We start from the raw sequence: 19403 nt of genomic DNA on the forward strand, positions 1-19403 counted from the left end.
AGCCGACTTCATTAATGAATGAAAATAAATGAATCGACAATCCCCGAATAACAATCGTAGAGTGCGTTGGCGCTAACTCTAAAGATGGAACTGAAAATGCGTTGAATCGTGATTACAAAAACAACAATGGTCGTAATTTTCAATTTACAAAATTCTCATTTATTGACTTTGTCCTTACCGACAGAAGTCTTTCAGGTAAACGGCCAAAATCGGCCAGTGGCAAATCTTCCAGTTGTCGATTTTCATTCGCAGCCGAGAGAAATGCTAACGCCAAAGCCACTGAATACACAACTTTTAGTTTTTCTTTGGTATATTGGTTTTCTTCCTCTACTAGGAAAGTTTTAACCTCATTGTCTGTCAGCAATACGGATTTTTAGTGTTTTAGCCGCCATAATTCGAGAAAGCTCCGACAAACAACTTGTATTGAGAATCATAAAGGCTTTGCGGTTCATTCATCAACCTGACCGAGTGGCGCCAAAGGCGAGTGACGTGTAAGCAGCTGATTGGGTATATCAACACACGTGAAAAAATACGATATTTTTTCACGTGTGGCTTTTCTCAGGGCCGGAAATCCTTGTATAACACCGCAGTTTATGTGATAAATAAAAAAAAAATATATATATATATATATATATATATATATATACACATATATTTATATGTATATGTATATATATATGTATATATCAAAATCCAAAAAGGTCCAGTAGTGACCGTATACGTCATTAAAGCGTCTACGTCGAAAGTAATCTCATTTTTTATCAGTCAGTGCTTAGACAGAACTTTAATTTTTATCCAACAATAGAAGTTGAATAGAAAGTGCTAGACAGTAGTCTGAAATTTCAGACTCTTTTCAGGCTAAACACAATAATGTTTATGCTGATAAGCTCTGAAGGAAACTGTAGGAAAATGAGATACAGCTGATTTACGAGAACTAATTTTCAAACTGAAAAATCAGTTTCTATAAGCTAATCATAGAGGAAAAAAAAGATTATGTTTCAGATGCTGAAAGAGTAAAAAAACATTCGTGCTTGATATACGTGCGTGCGTTTCGTTTTGACAGTCTTGTCATAGCTCGACTTGGACGAAATTACAAGTGCAGAACTGAACCGCCCGATACACATATCATAACGCGATTTACAAACAGTTTTGTTTTTAAAGCTTGAGCACACTCTGGGAGGCAGTTGTTTGTTGAGATGGGGAAAGTATGTTTTACGATATATTCTGCTCTTCTTGTGCTAACTAGAGCCATTTACGTAAAGAGTGATGCTGGTAAGCACAATGTTTAGTTTAACATCTTCATGTTTTTTTCTTTTTCCTTTTTTCTTTTTGAAAGTTGACTATTAGGTATGCTTGCTTGTTAAAAGAAAAAAGGATGGTATTGTAACTGGCCGGACAAATAGTTCTCTCCTCACTTTAGATATCGCAATTTATTTCTTTTTTTTTAGAGGGCACGGTAACGAATCCTGCAATTTGATTGGTTATTTACCCGGTCAGTGTTTTCCTATCTCTGCCCACGGGCCACGGTAACGCTTTCGTGAGTCGCCGAGTACATCCCAACTTTCTTTGTCATTTTTCATAAATATATCTCGTTTTCCGGATGGGCAGTATTTTTAAGCAAACACGTCGGTCACTACCTCAAGCCGATAAATAACTTATGAATCCTCTCTTTTCTCTCTATCAAATCACTTTGGTTGACAGAAAAATATTGGTTTCAGAATTAATTTGTATAAACAATAGTGTCGTTACGTTGGTTGACAAGCGGCCTAAAAACCGTGTGCAATTAATTTTAAACGTTCACAAAAAGTACATGGAAAGTTAAAACGTGAAGTATTTGGTTGCAGTTAAACTGAACGATGGAATTTTCATTCATTTAATATCTGAATTTTCTTAAACAATTTGTTAGTAGTGAAAGAGCGAGCGAAGTTTTAATTTAAATTCTACAACAAATATACGCTCTCGGTGCATGAGTCTTCCAAGTCCGTTCAGTTTGGACATTTTTACCGTAAATTGTATTGCATTGCATTGCAAATTCCTCGGTCTTGAAATGCCGCCCTCGGCCTACGGCCACGGGCAGTATTTTCAAGACCTCGGTCACAGTTTTTCACCATACGGACCTCCCAGCCGGCAAATAACATATATGTATTCAGACTGTTCCGGCGAACGCTTGGTCATTAACATTAACGCCGTCCGTTGGGACGGCCGAACGAAAATCTGCATGCCAGAATTTAGATCTTAACTAATTAATATAAGAATCGGTCGTGTCAGTTGATTGTCGTTCAGCAGTCGCAGAGTTCGGACAAAAAAAACCGAACGTTTTAGTCGCAGTGTTTTCGTTTCCGAATTTTGTAATAGTTGTAGAATTTATCGTCGAAACGCAGACACCACGAAACCATTTCAAGTTTGCAATCGATGTAGTCATTTTTTGGGTAAAAAAAAGCCGGAATTAAGGTTTTTTATTTTTCAGGTGAGCTGGTTGAAAAAATAGTTCAATAAAATTAGTGCACAACAGGCATTGTGCTTGTTCCACACATTAGCGCTTAGGATCCAACATTAAAATAAACCTAGAATGTATTAAGAAGAATACATTCTTCGTATGAAGCTAATGGCATACCAAGTAAAAGACGGCAACAAACAATATTCGAATACAGTTGAATAAACATTTACCTAAGTTGGTTTTGGATGCTATTTTACTCCAAAGAATATTAGTGTTAGAGCAGTTTGTTTCTGCTTCTAAACTTGCTCCCAAGGTGTTATCGGCTGATAAGGTCAACAGTTAATGGAGAGGGTGTATCTTTGTTCAATTCTACTTTCAGTTCCCGTGAAGAAGAACTTCAGTGGTTCCAGCTACATTTTCTATAGGAGCAATGGTAGCAAGTACTATTGGGAAAGAAGCAAAAAAATCTGTAATGAACAGTCTGGATATAACCTTGTTTCTATTGAGAGTCGTGATGAATGGAACTTCCTGAATCAAACCATCCAAAAAGAGAATACCACTGAATACTTCATAGGTTTGAGGAAAGATACATCAACTGAAGTGTGGAGATGGTTAAGTGATAACAGCATAGTCAATGTGTCCGATAAAGGAGACTGGCCCTGGGCAAAAGGACAACCTAACAACAAAGATGACAACTGCGCGCAAATGTACAGAGATTATCGTAATGACTTTGGGCGCTATAATGATATCGGATGTACTTTACCCACAGCCGAAGCAGGATTCATATGTGAATTGACAGGTGGAAGAGTTAATAGACCCTTAATTCACATTACGCGAAACTGAGATTAAGAATAACTAAATCGTATTACGGCCCAGTCCCTCTCTTGAAGGTCGGTTATAACGAGGAGGAAAGCTAAAAAGACGACATAACACAGTATAAATGTTAGATGGACCATGAAGTCACTTTGGATCCTAATACTGAGCCAATAAGGACTTCTTGTTACACATTTGGCTAAATTATTTTAACATATCTATTTATTCGTTTATTAATATATTTGTTTGTCTCTTTTTCATATATAGATACCACACTGTTACCATTCCATTGCGCTTTATTTAAAAAAGGATATAAAATCACAAAATTACAATGATAAGTGAATTTTCATTTTCTTATCTAGAGAAAAAATCAGCGAAACCGACGGCATCCACCATAACAGGTAAGTATTGGCGTTGTAACTGTTGAAGGCTTGACCTATCTAACAAATATGTCTAGACGATGATGTGAGTCAGCGCTGAATGTAAGTATAAATAAAGCAAAGTGGCATAACTTCCCCCAACTTACTCCTTGAAATTCCTGCAAATATTTAAATTTAAATTTATACATATATGTACGTAGAAAAGGAACAGACAAGCCTTAAACAAATAGCAAAAAAATGTGCATATTTTTTGGTTCTTTGTTCTGTGAGCATTATCATTATTATTACCTACAAGTATTTGTACAATTTTTATATGTTAGAAAAACGTTGACTTTTTATTGAAAATGCTAATGATGAATCACTAACTTTGGTTTTGCGTTCCTCTTTAATTTAGGACTGACTGATGGATCCCAAGCATCGACAACTTCTGGGTTCAAAGGACCATCTACAACTGCGACAACAAGTAAAAGCTTATCCACCTTTTTTTTCGGTTATTACAATTTTTCATGCATAAATTTATTCATTTATTTATGTAATTTTCCCATGTAAAATAAATTCGTACCACACTGTGACTGTTAATTTGCGCTTCCCTTAAAAATGGATGGGCAATCATCAAAGCATAGGTATGAGATACAGAAAAGAACCTTTAAAAAAATAGAAACAAAAAATTATCACCAGTTTTTTCCATGCGTTTTGTTCCTTTGTCTGTTCTGTTATTAGTTACCACCATCATTATCATCATCATTTTATTGACTTTACAGTGTTTGTATAATTTTTATAGATGAGAGCAACCTTAAATTTGTATTGAGAATGCTAACCGCGTGGATTTAATTAATCAAAATGATTTTACTATGTTTAAAAAGTTGCATCTGAACGTTTGTTTCCATGCCTTATCTGAAACAGCCTCTTCTTCTATATATCAAATAAGGGGTCACGTCAGGGAATACCGTCACTGAGCATCCCTTGGCAGACGATTTACATGCTAGCATGCCTAACTTGGTTGTGATTGTTGTGGTGATACTGGCCATTTTCATTCTGCTCCTTGTAGTCGCTTTCGGACTCATGTTCTTTCGCAGACGTCGGAGCCACGATAAACAATGTAAGTGCCTTTCATTAAGCTGTGTTTTCATTTGCTTCGTATCTAAATTTTTGTCTACCATGAGAAACAATCCTTTTCGTGTGTCTTTACATTACTTTCGTCTCCTTTAATTTATACCTTGAGTTATCCACGTAATCATTCAACTGTGCGAAAGAGCATGTACTTAAAATCCATACTAAATGTCCCTATGATAATTGCAGCAGTTTATGCATTATTGTATTGTTCACTTTTTGACAATGTTTCGAAAAGAACAAAGTAAAGGTTTTTGTCGAGAGCCGAGGGTCGAGAGGAAAATGTTCAAAATATGTCAAGGATTTATTTATTTAATTGTTTATTATTACTTATATTCCTCGAGCGCGCGAGGTTTATTAATTTGTCGACATCCGCGCCTGGATCACGCAAAACAAAACTTGGTTATTTACGGTGGTTCTTTCAGCGGTCAAGAAACCTCTTTGGTGACGAGTTTCGACGGCTGAAGTATTTTAGAGAAAAAATTCATCAATAAAGTTTAAGCGATTTGGACCATGGGCTTCAAAACAAGAGCAAATTTTGAACTATCAGTGAGTAATCAGTGTCTCACTTCCCCTTCCCCTCTACCTGCGTCGCAGTCGTATTTTTACGCCGGTCTTTTTGTATATACGATGTAAATTTCGTCTATAACGCTTTAAGTTTCCTTTGATCGACTTCTGTGAATCACGTATTTATAATTTAAAAAAAACATTTTTTGTATCTTATGGTCACAAAATTCGCCTCTCTTTTCTCTTAGCCATTCGCGCTTTTCCTCTTTTGAGCCCAAGGAACTAAAAATATCGAGGTACTTAATCATAGATTTTCGTATGACTGGGGCAAAGAATATCATTCGTCCTACCAAGAACCACGTTATATAGAGGTTCATGAAGTCGTGGTTTTAGTTTTGGGAGGATTTTTAACAACGTTCTCTGAGCAAAGCTTAAAGTCATTTTAATGGAAATATTAAAAGACTTCCAACAAGGATTATTTAGAAGGGAGAACGCTGTCAAAAACCCTCCATTACGAATAACTCACTGAAACATGCGCGAGTGAAATAGGAGAATGCGAGAAAGTGCTAAAGAGAGGAAACGAGAGCTAACATCCTGGTATTGCTGACACTTGGAGAAAGGTGGGAAATCTTACGACCGCGAGATACAAGGAATGATATAATAACAAATTTTAAATAAGCAAATAAATAAATAAATTTGGAATTTTTTGAACCCTTGACATTTCACCCTCGACCCTTGACTAAAACCTTCACTGGAAAGAACACACTTACGTGTCCTATTTTTTAAAATTTTTTAATTTTTTAAATTTTCTTGCAACACTAACAACGACGACAACGGTGAAAATTAATTGGTGACACGATTTTGGGGATAACTATGGATATTATGTTACAATAAGTAAGTATACACTAGATTACTGATACGTATTTAAGTACACTTAAACCAACGAGTTTTTGCTTATTATTAGGTTTATAAAAAGGAAAATGTTTCTTTTCTTCCCCTTAGTTACATTTGGCAAACCACTGTCCTGGAAGCGATTAAAGCATTTGTTACAAAAAGGAAAAATAAGCAATGCAACAAATTGATCAAATAGAGAAGCAATGAAATGCCCTTCGGCATGTCGCTTTGGCAGGGTGTTGCCTGTCTCCAGAACAGCGAAAAATAGTCCTTTAGGAAGAGATACACACGCACGCGCCTTACATCACACGAGTGCACTGTTGAGATATAACGCACGCAGCCTACGTTATCGGTAAGAGCGCGCGCAATTCAGGATACATTTTAGTATAATTAATCAAATGATTTCGAGTGCAATTTGGAATAAATAAGCACGAGTAATTTTTTTAAAAAAAAATTGAAAAAAATTTACACTTACACTTTTATACACTTAATTAAAAAAATTTACAAGTGCTTATTAATTCCAAATCGCACGAGAAAATGATGTGATTACGTATTAATAATATGCATGAAAAAATACGAGAAGCTTATCATAATTGTACAGAATCAAGTGCAAAAATAATTTATTCAAACCCTGCAAGTGACATTGCGCGTTCGGTCGTACGATCAAAACAATAACATACAACGATGTTTTCACGTCTTAAAGGCGCAAAAAAGTTCAGAGTCCGGCTAAACAGTTCAAGGAATTGTTCAGTCTGGTTTGTTACTTCTTTGCACTGCATTAACCCTCTTCTACATTGAATTACCTGAAAACTGTATTTATCTCAACCAATCAGAGCTGAGGAATTTTTTTCATGTATCTTCTTAGAAAAGAAACGAAAAACTTGTTCCTCGAGCATTGTTGAGTTTTATAAGCACTTGGGAATTTTTAACAACACGAGAGAAGTGCGGAGAAGCACGAGCCGCAGGGGAGTGTTTCTCGCACTTCTCTCGTGTTCTTAAAAATTCCCACGTGCTTATATAACTCAATAATAGACTCGGCGCGCTTTTTATTTCTTTAACATATCAGTAAAGCCTAATTTCTTGCGTCATAGATGACATTTAGACGAAGATCGTGTCATATGCACTTACGAGAAGCCATCGAGCTCTGAACTGACATCACTCGACCCTGTGCTTGTTCAACAAACACAGAGCTCCGCTGAGCTTACTGTTCACCTAACCCTTACCCGAACGGAATCTGGGCTGGCCACCTACGAAGCAGTGAACGACTCCAAAAAGGAGTGCGGCTATGATAACATTGAGACCAATCGAAAGTTGAGTTCAGTAAGCGAGGAATGTTCAGATATTCAGGAAAGAGCGCCAGAAAACACAGTGTTAGTGAGTGGTGAGAAAGGAATACAGCAGCAACCTGCTTTGTGCGATAAAAAAGAAGAAAATAAGGATCATGTATACGCTGTTGTTCATAAAGAAAGAAAAGGCAGAGCCAGTTCTGAAGTAAGCGCCCTCGAAAAGACCGCGGTCCGCCCTCAGGAAGAAACAAGGGGTTTACCTGTGCAATGGGCGTCCTGTGTAGATCAGTCCCCGTCTCTGACACCAGAGAATGGTTCGTCTCATCAAACTGATTCAGGGCTCGACAACAACACAGAGGCTGCAGCAGGGAGCGAGACACCTCAGGCTGGCGGGAACATTGAATATTTGTACGCAGCTGTTGACAAGACAAAAAAGAAAAAACCGCCACAGGTAACACATCTCACAAATCCTGACAACAGTTTCTTTTTTGTTTCTTTTTTTTTGTTTTGCTTTTATTTGTTAGATTTTTTTACATGAAGACATGTTTCTTTTTCAACACTGTTTCATTAAGGAAACAATCTTAGGGTTACTTACTTCTTCGATTCATAATGTCTTCGTATGATAATTAAGCGTACAGCTGGAGCACGGCAGCTAGATTTTAGTTAAGTGTCTAAAGGATCCTCTGCAACAAACAAATAAACAAAAAAAATACAAGACTAAGCCGATAAAAATAAATTTGAAATTAAAAAACCTTGATCAGAAGCAAAATAAGTCAACACTGACCCGGTTATCTTATCAAATTCGTTTACAATCCTAAGTGTTTTATTTCTCATTTAATGTTGTTTTTGTCGCTGTTGTTGTTTGCTTGTTTGTTTGTGTATTTGTTTACCTCGTTACTCTGTTGCTATCGTTATTTTAATGTTTCTTGTTTCGCGATCTGCTTATAAGGTATTATTCTCTGTTCCATATTCGATGTAGAAGCCCGCCCCATACCGTGGCCTTGTGTACGCAGATCTGATCCTTTCCCACGAAAACAGTGCAAAGCTTGTCAAAGAACAGTCCCAAACAGTATACGCCCAAATTGATTCCGTCAAGACAGCAAGCGTGAAGGTATCACAGCAGAATCCGGAGGAGACAAAGGACGGCGAACATAAGTGAAACTCGCTTCCTATCTCAGGAATGTTTTAATGATAATAGATTAAGGTACATGCATGAAAAAACTGAAAAAAAATCAGTATTACTCATATGGGATAAGTTTGTATTGGAATGAGTTTGTAGTCAGCGTCCCGCGCATGCGCGCACTGAAGGAAAACATTTCAGTAGTTCAATGCATTCTATTCTTTATGTTTAGTTTCATGCTAGAGGGAAACTTTCTCTTCACGCAGAGTCAAAATAATGAGTCAAGAATAAAAATTCAGTTATAAAGTCATTAATTCCCGGGGTTGGATGACGTTGAATTAAACTGCAGCGTCAGATGTGTCAAATTGTAAAAACCTGTTTCAACGTTTTTATTCTCAAATATCACGGTATGGTGTATCATGTAAAAACAACTAAAACGAAATTCGATAATTAAATGAACAATATGGTTTAATAAATGGGAAATATATTCTTTAACGTGATTGGAGTATTTGAGATACATATTGATCCTATACTAATCAAAATGACATAATTATTTACCGGTAACTGTAGTACTCTGGCAATACTTGATTTGTTTTACATGCGTGAAATATATAATCGTTCAATAACTAAGCTTTGAATTCAAGCTATCACTGACTCTTTAAACTGACTATCTACGTAGAGAAAATCAGTGACAAAGGCTCAGCTGACACGGCAGTCAAACTTCAGGCATGCGTGAGAAGATCCATCCTCGTCGGTCGTGCACCAAGTTCGCGCGAAAAATTTCACCAGAAAACAAAACAACTTCTGCCCAGTAAAATAAGCGAAAGTAAATTGAAACAAAATATTTAAAGGGGGATCTCAATGGGGTTGAGAAGTTTCAACCGCCTGAAAAAAAACCCTTAACTGATAAAAGTTTTTCCTTTAATCATAAAGGAGGGAAGTTGGCCATTAGCCGTAAAATGGCCAACATTTTAACTGTTAGTCGTAAATGCCATCACTCAACGAAGACCCTCTAAAAAGGGTACAAAAGAAGCTAAAAAGAAAACTCTAAACCTTTTCGAATACAACGAGTTGATCTTAAAACACCATGACTTCCCAGTTGTGTAATTGTTTGTAACTCGTGTGAGACTAATGAATACAAGGGGGGTAAGATTCGAACTCAAAAGAAACTTTAGTGCTGCGTCGGTAGGAGAGTATAACAGGGTAATTTAGTGTTATCAACAGTGTTGAAAAGGTAAATTGGCCACCGTAAAGAGTTTAATTAAGGGCTGACGTTTCGAGATTTAGCCCCTCGTCAATCGCTCTAACGCTCGAAACGTCAGCCTTTAAACTCTTTACGGTGACTACATTGATTTGACAGTCTGAAAGTGCGCCACGTACTCATTTTATACATGCACAAACGTTTGACCGCTTGTTCACACGGCTGCGCCTCGTACACACATTTTGCGTTCGCATGTGATCTATTCCTAAACAGAGGCACGGTGACGTGAGTTTACTTGTTAATGTCGCAACTACAAACTTCCCGTTGCATCACTCATTGTATTACCCGATTTCGGCCTTTCTTGCGAAGTTAATGACCAAAAATAGATGTGCGCTAACGTGTGTGCGTTTGGTTTTGATAGTCTTGTCTTAGCTCGACTTGGACGAAATTACCTGTTTACGAGTGTGGAGCTGAAGGGCCTGATACACATATCATATTGCAATTTGTAAACAATTTTGTTTTTAAAGCTTGAGCACACTGTGGGAGACAGTTGTTTGTTGAAATGGAGAAAGTGTGTTTTACGATATATTCTGCTCTTCTTGTGCTAATTAGAGCCATTTACATAAAGAGAGATGCTGATAAGCACAATGTTTAGACTAACATCTTCATGTTTTTTCTTTCTTTTTTTTTTTTTGAAAGCTCATTATTAAGTATGCTTGCTTGTTGAAAGAAAAAAAGGTGCACTGTATTCTCTTTGTTCAATGGGTAATTTAGTACTGTACTTGGCTGGACATATAGTGCCCACCGCACTTTAGATATCGCAGTGTATTCAGACACCACGAAACCATTTCAAATTAAAAATCGATGCAGCCGTTTTTTGATAAACAAAGCCGAAATTAAGGTTTTGTGTAGTTCAAGTGAGCTAGTTAAAAATAGAGTTCAATAAAGTTAGTGCGCAACGGGCTTTGTGCTTGTTCTACACACCAGCGCCTAGGATCCAACCGTAAAATAAACCTAAAATATTTATTCGACAAATCGGTAGGGAGTGGAACTTTGAAAATGGAACAAATATTCATTATTAATTAGTATAAAACTAATCCCCCTCGCGCGCTCCCGCCGTTCCCCCCTCCCCCCCCCCCCCATTAGGCCCTTTGATATTGTTATGATCCCTCTACCCCATCGTTGGCAAGTTAATTATGAGATCGCTTTTCTACATTTCCTCCCCCCCCCCCCTCCATTTACGCTCTGTTGGCCACTACTGATCCTTCCTCTATTCTATTTGAAAACCGTGTGATTCCTCCAAAACCTCCCCCCCTGAGAGGAAAGATAATGACTGAATAATTTTAAGAACAATAAATTATGGATCAGAGCAATGGATAAAATTTTTTTTGTTGAAAGACCACCTTTAGTATAACTTTTCAATGAAAATGAATTTAATTTAATTTTACTGGTATTTCGAGCAACTCATGATCTTGCATTAACAAGTTGCAAAAGAAAATAGACTGTCCGGTGTCCATTACGTAATGCGCTCCCGAGACTGTTTGTATTCCCTGGCCAATAGGCCTGTCACGTTTGTGCTCGGCAACTTTTCAGCAACTTTTGGCGTCTAGAGTAACTTTTTGCGGTTCCAGGAACTTCGAGCAATTTTTGCCTTTCTGAGCAGTTTTTGAGCAAAATATAGGTGTAGAGCATTAAGCCTGAAAAAGTCAACGATTTCATGAAAAACTAACACATAACCTGTCACTTAAAAACGTATCGCAGGCCTATTGCGATTTCTTTCAAATATTATGATGGATCATTGGCTAAAATGACGTTCGGCAAAACGTCAAATGGACCATGTGTTTTGTTCTGTTAGACTTTTAGCATCCTTAAATTTTGCTAATATCTGCGAGCAACTCTTTAAAGCTAAGTTTCAAGCTATTATTCTTAACTAGGAGCCCATTACCTAATGGGCTCCTATCTTAACCGATGTTAGCACATGCTGTGAATAAAACAAATCAAGCTTTTAATTAACGATTATATAAACATATAGATGGCAAATTTAGGTAGCAACTTTTCAAGTAGGAAATTTTTGGATTTTTTACAATTTTTTGGCAACTCTTTGGCCTTCCTAGCCTCTCTCGAGCCCGAAGAGGTCAAATGAAGTTAGGCCTTAGTCAGGCCTAGCTCAAGCATGTGTGGCTGTCGGCTTGCTGTGTAGCCTAGCCTTCTTGTTTGAAGGCTAGGCTGCACAAAACCAAAACCAAAACCAAGATGGCGGCTAACGACCTTGTAAGGTAAGAGAGGTGACCCTCGCATAAGCTATCGCTTTACTTATGGTGGTGACGTTCTAACTTCTCTTGCGTTGTTTTAGAGAAGGCAACGATGCTTTTGTTGACGATGATTTTGAACTCGCTGTCAAGGTAAATATGTGGTTTTCATCGTTTCAAATTCAAGTTAAAAAATTTGACATGTGACTCTGCAAGCAATTTTACTTTCAGTCGTTTCGTTTGTGCCTCCACACTCCATTTTATTCTAAACTAAGATTGAAAATAAACTTTATCGAGACAAGGCTCTTGCTTTGTAAGACATAACTTCTTTCCTTTCCCTCTTACTCAGTAATTGTTGATCACGAATTGATCTAAAATGTGTTTACGTTTGCAGAAATACTCAGAGGCTATAGAGCTGAATGCATATGATGCTGACTGCTATTTGAAAAGGGCAGCAGCGTTTATGAAGCTTGAAAAATACCAAGGTAACATGGGCAATCATTTAATTTGACACAGGATGGACTCCAAGCACATAGAAGTGCTTGTGTCAAACTCTGACAGCTGCAATCGCAGGTCTTCAGGGATTGTAAGACAATTTTCCTCAAAACAGCTGTTAATTGGTTGGTTTGAGGAATAATGGCACTCTAAAGGCTGTGGCATGGCTGCTCCCTCCCCCCTTTCCCACTGATGGCCTTAGAACTACAGTATACCCGAGTATACTCTCTAGGAGGGGTAACAATAATTTTAGATGCTTTATATTATAGACACTGTATCAGGACAAGCTATTGCCATGTGAGTAGTTCCAGCCTTCATAGTTGATAAGGAATTTTTACTGTACCAGTTACAAACTAAAAATCACTAGACAAGTATGGGTTATGGTTTAAATTTTTTTCAGGTCAAAAAAAATACTTTGAACCAGATCAATCTGCACTTTCTTTTGTCAACAATATATCACAGTAATCATTAACAAATGGAATACCTACATGAGCCTATCAAACAAGATTGAATTTGTTCTGACCTGAAAATCATTTTGAACTGCAACAAATACATTGCTTGTATAACCTGAGTATCTTAGATTTTTAAGTTAGAATAAATACTTTTTTTTCAATATTATTTTCAATTTTATAAACAGCTGCAGCAGCAGATGCATCTTCAGCCGCAAGTCTACAACCAGACCACTCTAAGGCACACACACGGAAAGGGTGAGGACAGATCTCATCTGGTACCACTTGAAATTAGCCCTTTTAGTACTGCACCTAAATTGTGTAATACATAGTTACATGTATGCACCATTCACCAAGCGTAAAGTCATGATGGCTGCATTTTTGTCAAGTTCTTCTGGTGCATTTTTATGGACCAAGTTGGAGTCAAGATCCATTAAAAGGCGAAAAAAGGAACAAGACTAACATATAGCCCTCTTGACTTAACAAGCTTGTTCAATAAAGTATTTACTATATAGTATGCTTTAATAAGTTTGTTTTGAGCTCTAGAAAGAAGGCAAACTGTCATGACACATCAAATTCAATTAAATTTGTTATATTGAAAATGACCTTATTTGATAGATGTTTATGCATCTCTATTGCTGACATTGTCCAAAAATTATGAATGTTTTAAGTTGACGTTTTTGATCCTCATTATGACTAAAACACATAAAAAATTGAAATAGATAAAAATAATTATATTATGATCACCCAATTTATTACTGTTGTTAATTCTCAGAATGGCGCTGTTTCACCTTGAGGATTTCAAAGCTGCCAGAGAGGCTTTTTCAGATGCATTAAAACTTGACAGTAAGCCAAATGAACTCCTTTCACTTCTTAAATAAATATACCGTATGTTTTCAATAGAAGGAATGTTGATATACTTCAAAACCACAATGACTCTGTTTCTGTCACTTGTTTGCAGAAGAAAACAAAGAGCTGAAAATGTGGATAAGAAAGTGTGATGCTGAATTGGACTGTAAGTTTATATCAAATGATAGTTATGTTCATCATGTCTCAAAATTTATTGTCATCATTATCACGCCAACTTTAACCTTAAGGGAAATTGAAAAAATGATCAAGATATTGGGAGTTCAAGTTGAACAAGTGGAAAACAAAGGACCAAAAATAATACACAGTTATGTACATTTAAATCACATTTAATAATAGAAAAGTTGAGTGAAAAATGGAACTATAAATTACAATAGAAATCAGAATTAAACCTGAATGTTTGCTTCAATTTTTCACTTATTTATGAATGTGGTTCTAAGGCAAAATTATAGAGAGTGATGTCAGAAGTCAAGTGTGGATGTATGATCTGAACTGAGTAGGTGGCAGAATTGAAGATTTTAATACTTTACTGTGTAAATAAAGGCAGATTTTGTTTTTTATTGTTTAATTAGTGGCAGAAAATGAAGCAAAACAGGATGAAAACTCTCCTGATACGGTATGGTACACAATCTTGTAATGAAGAACACAGATTAAAACATCATAGAGAAATTGATATCAAAATTCTTTCTACATGTATTGGCATTATTTATATTTTACCCACATGTAACTGAATTAACCAAAGACTTATTGACACAAAGAAATGGCAAGAAATCATTACAAGTGATAGTATAGTCCGACTGTCTTGTTGAGTGTAGTCCTGAGAAGGACTGTTGTTGGTAGTGTTGACTGACATTTTGAAAACCTGAGTAGAAGTCATCAGAGTTAAGTCAACAGTTGTTGTTAGTTCAAATGTACCACAAAGAAAATCAAATGTAAATCAAAGCAAGTCTTTATACTTGATCTAAATGTTGAAAAGGCCAATGAAAATAATCAAAGGACATATTTTTCCCTCTGGTGTCTTTATGATTCCATTGCAAAGGTTTAGAATACTCTTTGAAAAGGGTGAACAGAACATCAAGACAGTTTTCATGGTCATAGGCCTGAATCTGGGGAGAGCATACATATTATCAAAGGTTACAGATTGATTTTTAAATATGGTAGATCAATTGGGAGGACTTTTTGTGGGGATAATGGCTCTTTTCTGTTTCTTGGAATTGTAGTATAATTACTGGTAGTTCTATACTGTATATCCCCAAGTTCACCATACTCATGGTTTCACTTTGGTTCAATTTGTCTATTTGCATTGGAATCTGTTATATGTAAACTGTGTATTGTAGGTGATGGTGGGCATGGCTAGAGGGGAAGATTCACAACTGATACAAAAAGATGACAATCACAAAGAGGCTGAGACAGCAGGCAAAGCTAACCAGCAACCTCCAGTTGTCAAGCCTGCGGCTTCTGATGGTCATGCAGCATCTGTGACAGGACAGCCTTCATCAGTTTTGGCTGTCATTGATGGGCAATCTAATCAAGAACAACCTCAGCAACAGTACACAGTTTCAAAACCAAAGTAAGTTGTTGAAGTACAGGTAACCAACATTTGGGTTAACGAAAACCATGTTTGGGTTTGATTGTCAAAAACTCCCCATTCTGCATGGTAATAATAGGACCTACAATTTTTTACCAATCAGAATACTGTATTTGGAAACAAAAGTAATCTTGCAGGCTCTCACTTTCCAGTACCAGACTTCTTACAGATCTCTTGTTCCCTCGAATCTTGTGAGCTTTGCTGCTTGCAGAGGAGTGCGAAATTGGGAGTCAGCTCATAGGTTAAATAAAAATCAATTCATTGTGGTGGTGAAATAATCCCTGATTAATTAATACCTGAAAGTAAATTCAAAATAAGTGAATTCAATTATTAATTCAAGTGTTAAATTACAAAATAAATTTGTTTCAAATTAATATTAATTCATTCTCTACTAATGGATCTCACTGACATTATTTTGTTTTAGATATGATTGGTATCAAACAGAAACACACGTCATTGTAACTTTGATGATCAAGAATGTAAAACAGGAGAATGTGAATGTGGAATATGGTGACAAAACAGTAAGAGACATCACTCTTCTTCTGAAGCTATTTTACTCTTGATTTAATTTAGTTTCTTTGTTAGTGAAGCTATGAAAAATTTGCAGTCAATGAATTCTTAATGAGAGAACTGTACATCATCAGTTGAATAATTATGTTTATTTGAATTTCTACTCAACACGTCACAAAAGATGACAAGAAATCAGCTTGCTGGTGGAAAATTAAAGGCTTCATTTGACCCTCTAGTAAACTGTAGAGAAAACTTCATTGATATGTAAATTACATGTAGTACAGGAAATTTTAGTAGCCACATTGGCCTAATGATAAATGAGCTAAAATTTGATGTTGTGTTCTTAAGTCTTTTTTATACTCTTTAAAAGCTTCTCTCAATGACCACGTAATCTTTCATGTAGAGACGTTAAGGCAAGAAAGTATTATTAAGAAACAAGAGAATGAACTACATAGACATTTACACAAGAGCTTCATGTCTCAGTCAAACGATAGCTCAGACCAACAAAATTTAGTTGGAGAATTCTTCATAAAAGCTAGAGAATTCTCCCATCTGGAATGCATAGGGAACAATACTGAATAATGAGCACTGCTAAATTGTCTTGGAATGATCAGACAGAATGCTGGAATAAGTTGTAGTGTGCTACATGTACTGTTGCATCCCACCATGGCTGTTACTTGGTAATGAAACCTTTCAGTCAGAACACTTAGTTGAAACACTGGATTTGATTTGTTGTAGTTAAGTGCTACAGTGAAGCTTCCAAGCGGCAGTGACTTCAGCTTAGAACTGGATCTTGCTCAAGCCATCAATCCAGCACAGTGCAAAACAAGAATCATGTCGACAAAGGTAAAAACTGACAAATTTTTCTTTTTCTAATTCTTGTTCCCAATCAAGTTAGAGAGTTAATGAACTAAGACATACCATCAGCACAGTGGGATTGTCACCGTTTGCAATTTTCAACACAGTTAATCGGTGACCATGTACACTTACAGTACATACTTGTTCTAAAGTTTGTTTTAAATATTTGGATATGTAAAACAGCACAGAAGTTGATCAAATCCTGAAAAAAGGCTGATTGACATTCAAAATTTTGAAGAATTCAGGATTATTGCAAGTGGGTTGAGTATTAATTTGCTGCCACTCTAAGTAATTAGGTCCATGGAAGGGAATGCAGGGGGGACATCCAGGAAATTTTTTAATTTTAAGATGCTTGAACTGCCTTACAGGTTGAACTAAAGATGAAAAAAACTGAGGGAATGAGATGGTCATCTCTTGAGGCTACTGAAGAAACTGTCTGCAAACCATTTCCAACAAAAAGTATGTGCAACACTGACTTGTATACATTTAGGTTGTGAAGCTTAACCTTAGTAACTTTACCTTTACCATCTATCAACGTTTTGCACATTGAAGGTACATGTAACTCAGTGGCATTTGTCACAGCTCAAAAAGTAGGTTTTTTGAGTGCCTCACTCATGGAGCTCCTCTCTTGTGGGGCATTGAAGTCACTCCAAGAACTCCCTAAAGTACTCTCACATCACTTTTTTTTTTTTCACTGATTTTTTTCGACAAGCATGACAGACTTTGCCAAAAAGAAGGGACTTGTAGTTTATATTGTGTGTATTGTATTGTACCATGAACACAATACAAAATATATACCAGGCAGCAGAACCAGTCTCCCAGCACTTTTTACCTCTAGCTGAGATTGTTCATGGTTTTTTTTCAGCATGACCATGACTTTTTAACCATTTAACCCCAATGAGTGACAAGCATCTAATTTCTCCTCACAATAACACTACTGAATCACACCTTAATGCAATGAGAATAAAGGAAATGATCAGCTAAAGAAACTCTTGATTGTTAGACAAATTCTCCTTGTCAGCACCTTAGTAAATGTACAGAGGACAGTATGGAGAATATGAATACTGATGTTAAGGTGGAAAGAGCTAACATTCCCAAAGTGGCAATAGTTTGCTTGCAAAGTTTAAAGCAATTTATTGGAATAATAACTTCTTATATGTTTCCTGTGTACATTGACGATGTAAAGTACATGTACTTTGTCTGTTGCAGATGAAACAAAAGACCCTGGTGATGCCGTGCATAAATATCCCACTTCACGGCATGTTGGAAAAGATTGGGATAAAGTTGCAGCAGAGATTGCCAAGGAGGAGAAAGAGGAAAAACTTGAAGGTGAAGCTGCTTTAAATCAGCTATTCCAACAAATTTATGGTGATGGTAGTGAGGAAGTGCGGAAAGCAATGAACAAGTCGTTTGTTGAATCTGGTGGAACAGTTTTGAGTACCAACTGGGATGAAGTAAAAAAAGGGCATGTGGATTGTAAACCTCCAGATGGAATGGAATATAAAAAATGGGACAGTTAGACTGCATGGATAATCGTGCAGTCCTTGTATACATCATCTGACACTGGGAAAAATTTTCATATCTTTGTACTGATGTACTCTGTGCCATTTAGAACTGAAGAAAAAGGCTGTCTTTTATTTGTTGCTTGAGGATGAGAATGGTTTATTTCTGATTTCTTTTCGAATTGGTACAAGTGGAGAAGACATAGATAGAAAACTGTAGAGTGCTCCAAGCTGCGACCATTTTGGTGGCCTTGGTGACTAGAAGAACATTTTGGCTACTAAATTTGCAGCATAATTCATCAATTTTGCAAATTATGTTTGGCAGTCTAACTGAGACAGTCAAACACTTAAGATCAATAAATTGCTGTGTAGGTTTTATTAACTACCCTGTTTGCTCAGAGTTGTAGTATCATGATCTTCTTAGAATGCATGTGTTAATAAATTTCTTATGCATTTTCAAGATCTGGTGGTCACTGTTGTCAAACTCTTATGAATTGGAGAGGTGCATGGAGTAAAGTTATGTTGCAACTGATAGACTTCTAAATTCTATGCTAAAAAACTTGTATTTATTGTTAAAACACAAGGGGAATTTGATGTTGCATCAAAAGCCATTCAGGCTTAAATTCAAGCACCTCTTCCATTTTCCCATTGCATGTATTTGAAGCACTGTATATATTTTCATACAAAAACAGCAAACACACACTGTGTACAATTGCTGTGGTTCACAGTCCAGCATGTGTTCAAGGTCTTAGTCAGTGGAGATGATTGAAAAAGCACAATGTAGATGAGAGTCATATATAAGTGTGTTCTTTCCAATACTTAGCCATTCGTAGCTTATCAAATTTTTCTTTATCATCTTGATTGTGAGCTCAAACAGTTTACAGTGTCAGTGCTTCCATAAGCTGTAGCTAATTTGTTTGGAACATTGCACCAAGATTGTGCAAGTATCAGATTTAAGTTTAAGCTTCTTTTGGATGATAAAAATTTCCCAGAGCTTCCTTTCCCTAGTCAGCCTCCTTATAAGTAATGTTAACACAAGAGTTACTGAACAAGTAAAGCTCTTCAAAAATATTGGCACTCTTTGCTATTCCAAGTGAACTACATCAACATCAAGTTAAAATTTTTGTAGTTTTTTTT

General features: G+C 36.5%; 2 protein-coding genes across 2 annotated transcripts; both read left to right on the plus strand.

The window, feature by feature from the left end:
• Positions 1–1087: 1087 nt before the first annotated feature.
• Positions 1088–9174, plus strand: LOC149035211 (uncharacterized). The gene is made up of 7 exons (XM_089191255.1): positions 1088–1272; positions 2817–3236; positions 3613–3651; positions 4025–4093; positions 4559–4729; positions 7244–7878; positions 8407–9174. The coding sequence occupies exons 1-7, from the start codon at positions 1197–1199 to the stop codon at positions 8584–8586; spliced, it is 1590 nt and encodes a 529-aa protein (XP_089047381.1). The 5' UTR covers positions 1088–1196; the 3' UTR covers positions 8587–9174.
• Positions 9175–11918: 2744 nt separating this feature from the next.
• LOC113668560 (protein SGT1 homolog) lies at positions 11919–18726 on the plus strand. Its single transcript, XM_027184483.2, has 12 exons — positions 11919–12024; positions 12102–12150; positions 12392–12482; positions 13130–13199; positions 13717–13787; positions 13903–13956; positions 14381–14424; positions 15146–15378; positions 15821–15917; positions 16645–16752; positions 17133–17223; positions 17974–18726. Exons 1-12 carry the CDS (start codon positions 12002–12004, stop codon positions 18282–18284), a joined length of 1242 nt encoding a protein of 413 aa, XP_027040284.2. The 5' UTR covers positions 11919–12001; the 3' UTR covers positions 18285–18726.
• The last annotated feature ends 677 nt before the right edge of the window (positions 18727–19403 follow it).

Source organism: Pocillopora damicornis, chromosome 13 (assembly GCF_964200805.1).
Source record: "Pocillopora damicornis chromosome 13, jaPocDami1.2, whole genome shotgun sequence".
Lineage (NCBI taxonomy): Eukaryota > Metazoa > Cnidaria > Anthozoa > Scleractinia > Pocilloporidae > Pocillopora > Pocillopora damicornis.

Bases quoted from the DNA above. Each gene is read 5' to 3' on its own strand.
- LOC149035211 (XM_089191255.1), top strand. From the start codon at position 1,197: ATGGGGAAAGTATGTTTTACGATATATTCTGCTCTTCTTGTGCTAACT. The intron at 3,237-3,612 runs GTGGAAGAGTTA...TTTCTTATCTAG, and splicing joins ATTCATATGTGAATTGACAG to AGAAAAAATCAGCGAAACCG. The intron at 3,652-4,024 runs GTAAGTATTGGC...TCTTTAATTTAG, and splicing joins GACGGCATCCACCATAACAG to GACTGACTGATGGATCCCAA.
- LOC113668560 (XM_027184483.2), top strand. From the start codon at position 12,002: ATGGCGGCTAACGACCTTGTAAG. The intron at 12,483-13,129 runs GTAACATGGGCA...TTTTATAAACAG, and splicing joins GAAGCTTGAAAAATACCAAG to CTGCAGCAGCAGATGCATCT. The intron at 17,224-17,973 runs GTATGTGCAACA...TGTCTGTTGCAG, and splicing joins CAAACCATTTCCAACAAAAA to ATGAAACAAAAGACCCTGGT.